The sequence below is a fragment of the Triturus cristatus genome, chromosome 6 (genome assembly GCF_964204655.1).
Source record: "Triturus cristatus chromosome 6, aTriCri1.1, whole genome shotgun sequence".
Classification (NCBI taxonomy): domain Eukaryota; kingdom Metazoa; phylum Chordata; class Amphibia; order Caudata; family Salamandridae; genus Triturus; species Triturus cristatus.
The window spans coordinates 425,868,226-425,880,490 of record NC_140589.1 but is presented as its reverse complement, the minus strand read 5'-3'; the positions used below and the strand labels follow the sequence as shown (position 1 = coordinate 425,880,490).

General features: G+C 44.7%; 1 protein-coding gene across 1 annotated transcript in view; it reads left to right on the top strand.

Moving 5' to 3' along the window:
* The window catches only part of LOC146817240 (glutathione S-transferase-like), a 465,743-nt gene that overhangs the window by 410,837 nt on the left and 42,641 nt on the right, over positions 1–12,265 (top strand). The window contains exon 6 of the mRNA XM_085610837.1: positions 5,563–5,694. Coding sequence (XP_085466963.1) covers positions 5,563–5,694 — 132 coding nt within the window. The remainder of the gene's footprint in view (positions 1–5,562; positions 5,695–12,265) is intronic.

The following is a 12,265-nucleotide window of genomic DNA, read 5'->3' as shown; positions in this document are numbered from 1 at the left end:
TACGCGTTTCGGCGTTAGCCTTGTTCACAGGAAATAGAAGTCATTTGCAAAGTGCGTCGTGCGTGCTTTTAAAATTAGAGGTCACGTGACTACCACAATACTGCATCTCCCACAGTGCATTTCACAAGTTAGAGTTTTCTGTTAGGAAGTCCATTGTACTTTTTGCACATTGCTCAATTATATCATTATGTAAAGTGCACTTGTGTTGGTGTTTTAAATCCAAATGGAAAATAGTCACGGAAGTTTTCATTTCAAATCCGACTAATGTCCGATTCCTTTAACTGCCTTCAAACAGAGTGCATACCTTTGGAACGATCGGCGTGGGACATCCTCCCCGCCGAATCCCTTCCTCAGCCCACACATTTTCGCTATTTAGCATTCCTTTCCTCGCGAGCATTCGTCGACCGGCGCCAAAGTTATTCCAAATAGAATGTTGCGGATTTCCTATGGAAACAGGGTCCTAACTATAACTATCTACTGGCGACCGCCAGTAGATATATATATATATATATATATATGCAACAGAGCAACGCAGAGGCCCAATTCCAAGGTATTAACTTTATTTACAAAGGCGCAGCAGCATGTCATGCCTCCTTCTCTCCTTACGCGTTTCGGCGTTAGCCTTGTTCACAGGAAATAGAAGTCATTTGCAAAGTGCGTCGTGCGTGCTTTTAAAATTAGAGGTCACGTGACTACCACAATACTGCATCTCCCACAGTGCATTTCACAAGTTAGAGTTTTCTGTTAGGAAGTCCATTGTACTTTTTGCACATTGCTCAATTATATCATTATGTAAAGTGCACTTGTGTTGGTGTCGGTACCGAGGAAAGGAATGCTAAATAGCGAAAATGTGTGGGCTGAGGAAGGGATTCGGCGGGGAGGATGTCCCACGCCGATCGTTCCAAAGGTATGCACTCTGTTTGAAGGCAGTTAAAGGAATCGGACATTAGTCGGATTTGAAAGGAAAACTTCCGTGACTATTTTCCATTTGGATTTAAAACACCAACACAAGTGCACTTTACATAATGATATAATTGAGCAATGTGCAAAAAGTACAATGGACTTCCTAACAGAAAACTCTAACTTGTGAAATGCACTGTGGGAGATGCAGTATTGTGGTAGTCACGTGACCTCTAATTTTAAAAGCACGCACGACGCACTTTGCAAATGACTTCTATTTCCTGTGAACAAGGCTAACGCCGAAACGCGTAAGGAGAGAAGGAGGCATGACATGCTGCTGCGCCTTTGTAAATAAAGTTAATACCTTGGAATTGGGCCTCTGCGTTGCTCTGTTGGATTGTTGGGCTTCTCCGTGCCCAATGTTTTCAGAGGCCGCCCTGTAGGGTCGGGGGCTCCAGTGCTCGGAGGACGTGTCTGATATATATATATATATATATATATATATATATATATATACTGAAAAAAAACACAGCTTTCAGGGCCATTATAGTTAGAAATTAGCATTTAAAAAACTTTAGATATTCTTGGAAAAAACCAAAGGTCAGAGGGATGTTATAGTTAGTCTGACATTTCACTCGTACAAGACCAAAGAAATTCAGACGTTACAGTTAGCAGAGGTAACTATAACTCGCTCCCCTGCAATGCACTGCTTATGGCCTCATATATTACATCACTCATGACATGGTCAGTGACATCACTGATGACCTATCAAATGGCATCCGACATCAGTGATGACATCATCCAGTGACTGGCCACACCCCCTTTCTCCACCTCCTGGCATGCTCTTGATTGGGGGGTAAGGTCCCCTTGCCTCTTGAGGGTCCCTGGGTGCCAACTATCCCACCAGTTACCTCCAGTAAGCCCCACACAGCTGGAATGGTGGTGGTCAGAGACCACATCCTCTTTCTCCACCACTCTGTAAATGCGCCTCCTGGCTCACTGCTGCTTGGGGGATGAAGTACACTTTTGTCTAGGGGATCTCATCCACCCACTAGAAGTGCACCAAGAGGCGCATTTGCAGAGTGTTGTAAAAAGGGGCGCGGCCTTCAACCTCCTCACAGCAATTCCAATTTGTGGGCTTACTGTAGGTACTTGGTGGGCTATTTGGTCCCTAAGGACCTTCAGCGGTGACGGGGACTTCATCCCCCAACCAAGAGCGCCCCAGGAGGCGCATTTGAAGAGTAGTGGAGAAAGGGGGCGGGGCCTCCGGCGAGTTGCCATTTCCTATATATTTTGTATATGTGTACCACCCCTTCCCTTGGCGCTATGGGGCCCGAGGACCCCATCACCCGGGGCCTGACCCATTTTTTTTATTTTAACTTAATTTAAAAGGGAGGGGGGTCACTTGGCCTCCTCATGAGGCGGATATATGCCCCGGGACCCCATCTCCCGTGCAGGGCCTTTTTTTTTTTTTTTTTTAAGGGGTAGGGGGTGGTGCAGCACCCCTCCCAATGCCGATTTCAGCCCCGGGGACCCCAACCCTGAGACCCATCCAATCGTTTTTTGTTTCTTTTTAAAGGAGGGGGCTTGGCCATTTCTTTTCTTTTTATAATTTATTTTAAAGGAGGGGGCGCATGGTCCCCCTCCCCAGGTCGATTTCGGCTCCAGGGACCCCATCCCCCGGGGCTTGCCCTCTCGTTGGAGACCGCAGAGGGAGCCCCAAGGCCTTCGCGGTCCCTGCTGGCTCCTCGCCTCCTGCGGGAGCAGACATTGCTTTTGGGCAGTGGGAGCTGCTAAAATGCGGCTTCCTCTGCCCAAAAGCAATGCTGCTTCATTTCCATACTCTCGCTTCCAAGAACCAAAGCAGTGTTTGCTCTGGCTTGGTGGGAACAGTGCTCCCGCCAAGCCATAGCAAACTGGAATGTCCCGGGGGTGAGCACCCCCGGACATTGCTGGAGCCAGCTCTTGGGGGCGGCGGTCCCCAGGCCCTTTAAGGGCTCCTGGAGGGGCCCCCACTCTCCATCTTCTGTGTAGCCCCGGGGATGTGGTGGGCCGCAATATACCCCTGCATTTACTTAATTTGTGCCCGGGGAGGTGGTGGTTTCCAGAGCTATGTGGGGGGGAGTGAGTCCCCGGAGCTGCAGGGGAGGGGGCGCATGGCCCGAGCATTTCATTAATATATCCCCGGGGAGGTGGTGGTCCCCGGGGCTGTGGGGTCCCAGCGTGGCCCTCTTATTAAAGAACATAGCCCCGCAGAGGTGATGGTCCCCGGGCTGCGCGGGCCCCCACATGTATTTTAATGATTGCCCCTGGGACCTGGCCCACCCGGGGGCTTAAAGAAAACAAAGCGCGGTAGACCGCGCTTCGTTTTGAAAAAGAAATTCTGTGGGAATCGCGCACTTAACGCGACTCCCGCAGTATGTTTTTTTTTTTTTAAAAAGGTTTTTTGGGCCCTGGGGGTCTCTGTGGGACCCCCTGAGCAGGCCTAGGTGGGTTAGGATGTTTCTACCCTGCCCCCTTTTCTTGATTTTTAAAAATCCTTTTTTTACCTTTTTTCTTGCGACTCGGTTCAATCGAGTCACAAGATGGCTGCCAACACTTCCTGGTTGGAACTGTTGGCAGCCAATCAGATTGCAGACTTGAGATATATGGATATCTGAGAAATGTTTAAATTTCTCAGCAACGGATTTACACCATTTAATAAAATGAGTCCTTTCTGGACCCAGAGCTACCTTTTTGCTAATTTTGGTGTAATTCCGTTTAGCAGTTTGGGTTGTAGCCGTGTCTAAAGTTTCCTATGGAATTTAACATTAAGAAAATGCGTTTTGGTATCCCCCCTCCTTTTTCTCTGCCCCTGCTTAACAATTACCTTGAAACCTTCAACACAGGAGCTAGCCTGACTGCCCCATTAGTTTTAAAGATTTCGTGAAGATTCGTCACACGGTGCCAAAGGTATGTGAATGGGTCTGACAGTGTCTGTATGGGTGTAACACGGAATATGTGGGAGATTCCGTATGGGTATGTGAGTAGGTGTAGCAGTATCTGTTTGGGTGTGGGAGAAGAGCGAGTATATAAATATGTATGGTTTTTTGCAGCCTCGCTAAATACGCGGACCCCCGTGAAGGTACACAGGGGGCCGTGCTTAGCCTTTCGAGCAATCCGCAGATTTTGCAAACGATCCTCAAAAATTTGGGGGGGATTTTTATGGCCATAATACACCTTCACCTGTCATTTTAAGCATACATAAGGGGCAAGGGACCCTCTCTCCTGAACCCTTCACTTAATATTCACTGTCGTTTTCAACGCCGGCGACTGTTCTGAGACAAACAAAATGGGCGCCACAACTTTTCTCTAAAGGTGTGGCCAGACAATCAGGAGTTCGCTAGTGCACGTTAATCCGCGGATTACCTGCGGGTATTCTGCGTCTCTAGATATACAAATATCCATGGCAAATTTTTCTCATTCCTACTGCAAAAACTGTTGACCAGATTTACTCCAAACTTAGTATGAAAGTGGAACTTTAATCTGAAACATTTTTTTCATTGGTTTGTTCATATGTGTCAGATGAGTTTACATTTTTAAATTGTGCATCCCATCATTTACATTACACTTTTTGGCATATGGTATTAGCCAATAAAGGGGATCTTTCTGTTTTTTTGGGGCTATTTTGAGAATCATATAGGTTGATTTTACTGATGTGGAACAAAAATCAGAAGAATGTGGCAGTGAAAGTACCATGAGAAGGCCTGGCCCTAGTGGATTGCTGGAGATACTCACAGACGTGTAAAATAATTAAACTCGAAATAAAACAGGGTTGCTGCAATAAAATTGTGATTTTTATGAAAATCATGATCTTACTGCCTCCATTATATGAATAGAAAAGAACATTTTAGGGAGAGAAATGGGATTGTCATTAAAATTACATCCACCATGTTTTCATTTGTATTCTTTCATTTTTTTCCCTTTACCATTGGCAAAGTGTTGTATTTAGTATGGCAGGCGGCGTGAGTTGTGGCATGTTTTGTGTGCATTCGAAATTGTTGGTGACACACCAAATACAAATTTAAATGGTAATTGGGCCAAAACACAACTTGTTTTGCTGCCCTCTTGTTAAATACTGATTTAGGAAATTGCCACTCTCTTTCTAATTTAATCTTAATCCAAGTATTGCACATAAAGCATCATCTGTATTCCATTTGGTATATTCCAGGTGATCAATTTTCACCATAGAGGCAACCTATTTAGCTTATCAAAGGCAGTGAATACATTGGTAAATGTGCCTTACAGTGTTCTGTGTTCTCCAGTACATTTTCCTCATATTTATGTAGAAGTGCACTTACACTTTCTCAGACTTTGGCCAGAAGTATTCAACATAACTTCCATTGACCTTTGTATTGAACAAGTGTGTGATTTTACCCTGGATTTACTACTGGGTCATCACTGAAAGTGTTTGTAGGACCCTGCTCTTCTTCTACAAGTTGGCGAAATGATCACATTTAAACCATTTTATTTTCCTTGCTGGGTGGGTGAGAGGTGTAGGCTGCATGAATGCACACTAAGTTAGCGGAGCATTAACAGTCCTACCAAGGGTATGTCATACTGCATTTTGAAGTATTTTCACTTCTCCTGCAATATTTTTACGGGTATTCTAATCTTTTGCAGGTTTTAAGAGAACACGGCCAGGATTTTCTTGTTGGAAACCAGTTGAGCTTTGCGGATGTTTATCTGCTTCAAGCTATTTTTGAAGTCGAGGAACTTATGGCCACGGTACTGGCTCACTTTCCCGCGTTACAGGTAATTGTGTAAAACGTGTATCTATAATAATAGCTCCATGTCATTTTGAATATCGGCTTGATATCAAGGAAAAACGGCTTGTCTTACCTTTTAGTACTCATTTGTTAGTAGGTCATTTTTTATGTTTAAACCAGCATTGAAACTGAAGACCTCACAGGAGTGTCCTTACCTCAGGAGCACGATACACAAAGAATGACCTTTTTCCACGTTTTTCTAATTAACCTTTAAAATTTAGAACTCGATGTTTGTATTCACTGTAGTATCATACTGCTGCCATTCATTAACTCTTCAATGTAATTATGTAGCATAGTGTAGGAGAAATTCTGCGATTTTTCGTTTCAGCAGTATTATACCATTACCCACCTTTAGTATTTCAAGAAACAAATATCTCTTTTTATTTGAAGATGATTAGTCTTGCGTTTCCTAGTATTTAAACTAAACCAATATGGTCTCGAGTCTTACCGTAGGTTTCCTACCTGACGGAATTGTGTGTCCTCATGTATAAATCACTTCATCTTTTGCTTTGGGTTCTCTTACCTTCCAAATTCGGGAGCACATAGAAACAGGCTAACTATGGCTTCTGAGCACTATCTTAACCACTGGACATTTACAACGTAAAATGAAAAACTAAACCGAATCTTAAAGTAGTAATACATGGCACCATCCTGGAAGCCGATGACCATATAGCTAAAAGGTCTTGAATATCGTTGGGTAAAAAATCTATAGCCGTAGAAATGGAAAATTATAATATCTCCTGCATTAATAATTATGAACTGTAAAAATAGAAGACAGACTTCAGCAGCCTGTCTATTTGAATCTTCAGCTTTAGGAAAGTTACTCAAATACAAAGTTTATAAAAGGTGGCTCCAGTGGCTTATAGCTAGGGCTCCCAGTTTTATAGTGTTTATATTTTTGTCATTTCCATCTGTATTTGTCCATATTTATATTTTGCTTATTTTACCTGTATTTGTCCATATTTATTTTAGGTTTTGTGAAAAAATGAACCTGAAATGTGTAAACGTCTGCATTTATTTAACCCGTTAATGTACACTCGTTCCTGAACGGCTGACGGGTTTCAAGGATATGTACACACTCAGATGATAAACTACGCACTTATGTTAGCAGGTATTTATAGAGCGCACGGCTACTCCAAGGAGTGTCCCGGCTCTATGAAAAAAGCCGGCAACACAGAACAAAGTACACCAACACGTTGGGTACCTTTTCAAAAAGCCAAGTTTCTAATTGTCTCCTGAAAGTGAAGAGATCCTCGACTTGTCTGAGAAAGAGGGGCAGGCTATTCCAAAGGCGTGAAGCCACCACTTGAAAAGATCTTCCTCCTATCCGGGAGAGCGTATCGTAGGGGTAATGGTCAGAGACTGGGCAGAAGACCTCAGGGTTCAGCGTGGAATATAGTGCTGGAATCTTTCCCCAAGATATGGGGCACCTAACTTATGGAAGGCTTTAAAAACCAGCTCTAACGGTTTAAAATGAATCTTCTTCCGCGCCGGAAGACAGAAGAGGGGCCGTACGTGCTCTTGGCCCAGCCAAAAGAATGGCTCTGGCCGCCACATTCTGGATCACCTGTAGGCGGCCAAGTAAATAATCAGGAAGGCCTAAGTACAAGGCGTTTACATAGTCCTGTCTCGATACCACCAAGGCCTGGACTACCGTCTTCCTGTGAGAGACTGGAAGCAGGGGCAGAAAGTTCCTTAGCATTCGCAGTAATCCAAAGCAGGTCCCAGCCACTGATTGAATCTGCGCCTGCATTGAAAGAGAGTTGTCAAATTTGACCCCAAGATTTTTCACGATGTTGACAGACATAGCGGGGGGGCATGTCTTGCGGCCACTAGTTGTGCCATATTGCACAGGAATGGGAGCCGAAGAACATTATCTCTGACTTTTCAGAGTTGCACTTCAATTGATTTTACCTAAGCCAAGAGAACACCTCTGACAGACAGATGTTAATCCCATTACCATTGAACTCGGCGCCCTTCTCACAAGTAAACAACAATTGTGTGTCATCAGCATATGACACTATTTTTGCCACCTGTTTCTCATCAAGAAGCGCCAGAGAGCCATATACAAGTTAAACATTGTTGGGCTGAGAATTGAGCCCTGAGGGACCCTGACATTCATGGGGGTGACGGGAGCAGAGAAAGGCAGGGACCAAATAGTTTGCTGACAGTTATTTAAGAAGGAGTCGAACCATGTAAGCACCGTGCCTCCAATACCACCCTCTTCAAGCCTTCTTTGTAGTCCAATGTGGGGCACGGTATCGAAGGCCTCTGAGAGGTCCAGCAGCACCAAAACCGCGTTGCCCCCTTTGTCAAGTGTGGTTTTAATGATTTCAGCCACTTCTAATAGGGCTGTTTCTGTGCTGAAATTAGCTCTAAAGCCTGCCTTGAATGCAGAAGATGGTTGGGCTCCACGTAGTCAGTGGTAACCAAGTTGACATATCTCTCTAAAACCTTGGAGAAGAAGGGCAGTAAAGATATCGGCCTATAGTTACTGGCAACCGAAGGGTCAGCCACAGGAGTGGAAGAATTTTTGCATTCTACCAGATTTTCGCCATTTGCCCCACATGCAGGGAGGTATCTAAGACTAAATTAATTGCCGGATTAATCTCCTCTGCAATTGATGCCAGTACTTTTGCAGGACAAGGGTCAGTAGGTGAGCCAGATTTGAGGGCCTTCATTAATGCAAGGGATTTCTCCAAAGTAATGGGAGGGAACTGCGTGAGAGAAGGACCAGAATTACCGCTGCCAGTAGAGGGCAGACACATGTCTCCTACTAATACTGGTGATTGAGTTAAAAAAGAGTCTTGGATGATTTTAATCTTGTCATGAAAGAAACAGGCCATCTGATTTGTCCAATCATTACTGGGGACAAAAAGGCTGCTGATGGCCCTAGGGGATGAGAACTCTTTTACAATGTTGAAGAGTTCTCTGCTTTTATTCCCAGCCTGCTCGATTTTAGTGCACAAGAAGAGTTTCTTCCCATCACAAACTTTCCTGTAGTGATCTTTCAATGCCCGTTTATAAACAACTTTGTTCATGGGTGTATAATTAATTCGCCACACTCTTTCCAGGCGTTTGCACGCACTTTTGCTTTTCCTGAGGGCCTCAGTGAACCAAGGGGCTGAGGCTCTTTTAGTTTTCGCAGCCCGCGTGGTGGGAGGGGCCAGTTCTAGAGAACGGAGTTGAACCCAATTCTCTAAGGAGAGTGCGTCCCTTTCCAGGTTCCCACTATGGGGTATAGGGTGAAGACTGAGTGCACTCTGCAAAGCCTCTGGGGTGATCAGATGAAAAGGCCTAAAACTATTCACCCGAAGTTTACCATGTGTTTGGGGGCTCCCCAACTCCCTGCCGCACTCTCAAGCTTAGCAAACAATGGTCTGACCAAGCTATGGGGAGGAGTGCATCCATTTCAATATGGTTAGAAGAAGAAACCTGGTCCAGCGTGTGCCCATTTTCATGGGTGGGGAGGTGGACATATGGGGTCATATTAGGTATGTCAAAAGATTCACATAACCCCCTAGACTCAGGTTTCGTGAGGTCATCCATGTGGATATTAAAATCACCAAGAACTAGGCAATTACTGTATTTGGCAGCAATAGGGGAGATGGTGTGGCTGATAGACTCCAAGAACTTTCCAGCCTGCCCTGGCGGGCGGTTAATTAGTACCCCGCAATGGACTGATGAGCGGAGACAGAAGTAAAAAGACCAGGCTCTCAGCCCCCTCTATCTCCACAGTCTGCAGTGGAGAACAACTAAGGGAACTCCTAAAAATGAGGGCCACACCCCCACCCGTCCCCTCGCGTTGGTCCTTCCTAAGGATCTGATAACCCGGAGGGATTGCATTTGCAATAGAGGGGTTAGAGGCTTCTGTTAGCCAAGTTTCGGTTAAAAACACGATGTTGGGGGTTAAGTCTATTAGCAGGTCATGCAACTGAAGCTCATGTTTTTTTACCGAGCGGGAAGTAAAAAGTAAGAAGGAAGGCCTTCAAATGCTTGCCTTCCTCGCGCAGCTGGTCGACGTGGGTGCCAATATTATGGTTCTCATTTTGTTCCCAGAGATTGGGGGAGGCCACCCAGTTACAGTATTTACATGCAAGACCGTTTGCAGGCAACTGAACAGGGAGGTGGGGGCTGCAGCTCACACACCTACCAATGTTCAGGAGCTTGCCTGCAATATTTGAAGTGGCGTAACTCCTCGCTTGGTCAGCCGGCAGCATTTCCTGCGCCGGCCGCCTCCGGGACGCTGATGGGTGCAGACGGGCTTGCCTTAGGCGTGCCTGCGGTGCACCCGCTGCGCACTCGCGCAGTGTCCCGCTTTATGGTCCCCAGTGTACCAACAACTAGACCGCACCGACTAGGAAAAATGGTGGTGTCGGTTCAAAAAGCCACCCACAATTCAGGGTTCGATTCCCCCTCCTCTCACATTCCAAATTGAACACAGATTTCAGAAATTAAAACATTCAGCAAACCAATAATAAAATACTATCGAATTTAAAAGGTTCATTCCATTTTTAAAAGCAACTAAAAGAATAAAGAGTCTGATGTGCAAACTAGCAAAAAAAGCAGTGTTTTCAGCCGAGCAGGGTGCAGTACTGCTGTATTACGGGGTCTGGCACGCTCGCGCACCGTCCCACTTTATGGTCCCCAGTTTAGCAACAACTAGGCCGCAGCGACTAGGAAAAATGGCAGTGTTGGTTCAAAGAGCCATCCACAATTCAGGGTTCGATTGCCCCTCCTCTCCCCTCACATTCCAATTGAACACAGATTTCAGAAATTAAAACATTCAGCGATCCAATAATAAAATACTATTGAATTTAAAAGGTTCATTCCATTTTTTAAAGCAACTAAAAGAATAAAGAGTCTGATGTGCAAACTAGCAAAAAAAGCTGCGTTTTCAGCAGAGCAGCGAGCAGTACTGCTGTGTTACGGGTTCTTATAAGAAATCTTGCACATTTTGGTATCAAGGTTGTGCAAAACTACTGCTGTTTAAGGCTCTTTGCTAAAGTTCATTTCTCTTTTTTAATCCCTTGCCTGTCAAGCCGCACAGCTTTCGGCCTGGCAGTCATGATTGACAGCATTCAGAATCACTCAAAAACAACACAATTTCCGTTTTTATCCATATTTAAAAATAAATACAGACAGGAAAATAAATGGTTTTCTGTCTTTATTTATCTGTAGAAATCTGTAAAAACGGAAAACAGGGAGCCTTACTTATAGCGAACAGCTCAAAGCCAACAAAACTAGAAAATACCTAGAGTGGAGGTATGACGGAAACTACCAGCATCCTGCTGGGGAACAATTTTGCTTTTGCTCACTGGGCCTCAGAAATAACATTATTATCCAATGATGAAATAAGAACTTAAATGAGGTAAAGTGACTAAATTGTTGACTTCGGAACCGAAGCATCAGGTTTCTAAAGCTGTTTACCCACTTGTCCATGACACAGTGATCTTAGACATTGTTTAAATGTGCCTAATTGCCCTTATCTTGCTTGGTGAACTTGAAGTGGTTGGAAACAGGCTGAGCTCTAGTATTTGTTTGTAAGAATAGCCTAGCATTTCTATTGAGCTTAGCAGTGCCTAGAAGTGATATGAGTATGAGGTGTTGTGCTATATAACTCTCTTCACTCAACAAAATTCACCTCGACTGAACTGCAGTCCTCCCCGCCACCCCCCAACAGCGCCTTGAAATCCTTACGGGTGAGTAGTCGCTCTACATAGGTAACTGATTGAAAGCATTCACTTTAAATCAAAGCACCAACTCTGTAAACAAAATGTGATAAACAATATCATAAGACCAGAAAAGCTACTTGCAAGCGCCATCTAAATATCTGTCCCGTAAAGACGTAGCACCCTAAACCACTTCTTGCAAAGCTTTGAAATGGCTGGGTATTGCATGTGACTGGGTGCTGTCACATCACATCACACCCACACAAGATCTGTGCTACCACGTACCTGGATTGTTTCTGGAAAAAATATAAACATAAGACTTTCGTTGTGTGATCGATAAGCCGAACGAAGTGGCTATGATTCCCCATCATACAGCTAACTTACATGTGGTGGTACACACAGCGCCCCCGCTTATGGCTTAGTCCTGTGTTGTTGATTCATTAATACATATCTTACAAACGAGCGCAGTAACATCGCTGCCCTCTGTGATATCTTTGGTTAGGTGCTGAACCGTTTACCCTCACCCCCCTTCCGTTTTAATGCCACATTTCGACCCATTCTAACAAAGGCCCAGCGCCTTGAGACCCTCACGGGTGAGTAGTGCGCTTTACAAATGTGCTGATTGATTGATTGGACTCCCTGTCAAGCTGTAAATATCAATTCCAGTTTAAATTGTTATTTGAGTCCTGATCAAGCTTAACATGGCTTCCGATGTTTGTTTCTGCACTAAGTCTGGCAGCCTTAAACAAGCAAAGGGCCCTCCAAGAAGTGAGACCACATTGGACCTTGTGTGAGACACGCAAAGCATCACAGCCATGACCCCTAAAAAGGAAGGGAAGGGTGCTGGTGTTGGTGTCTCCATCAGACTCTGTGACAGAGGGTCCG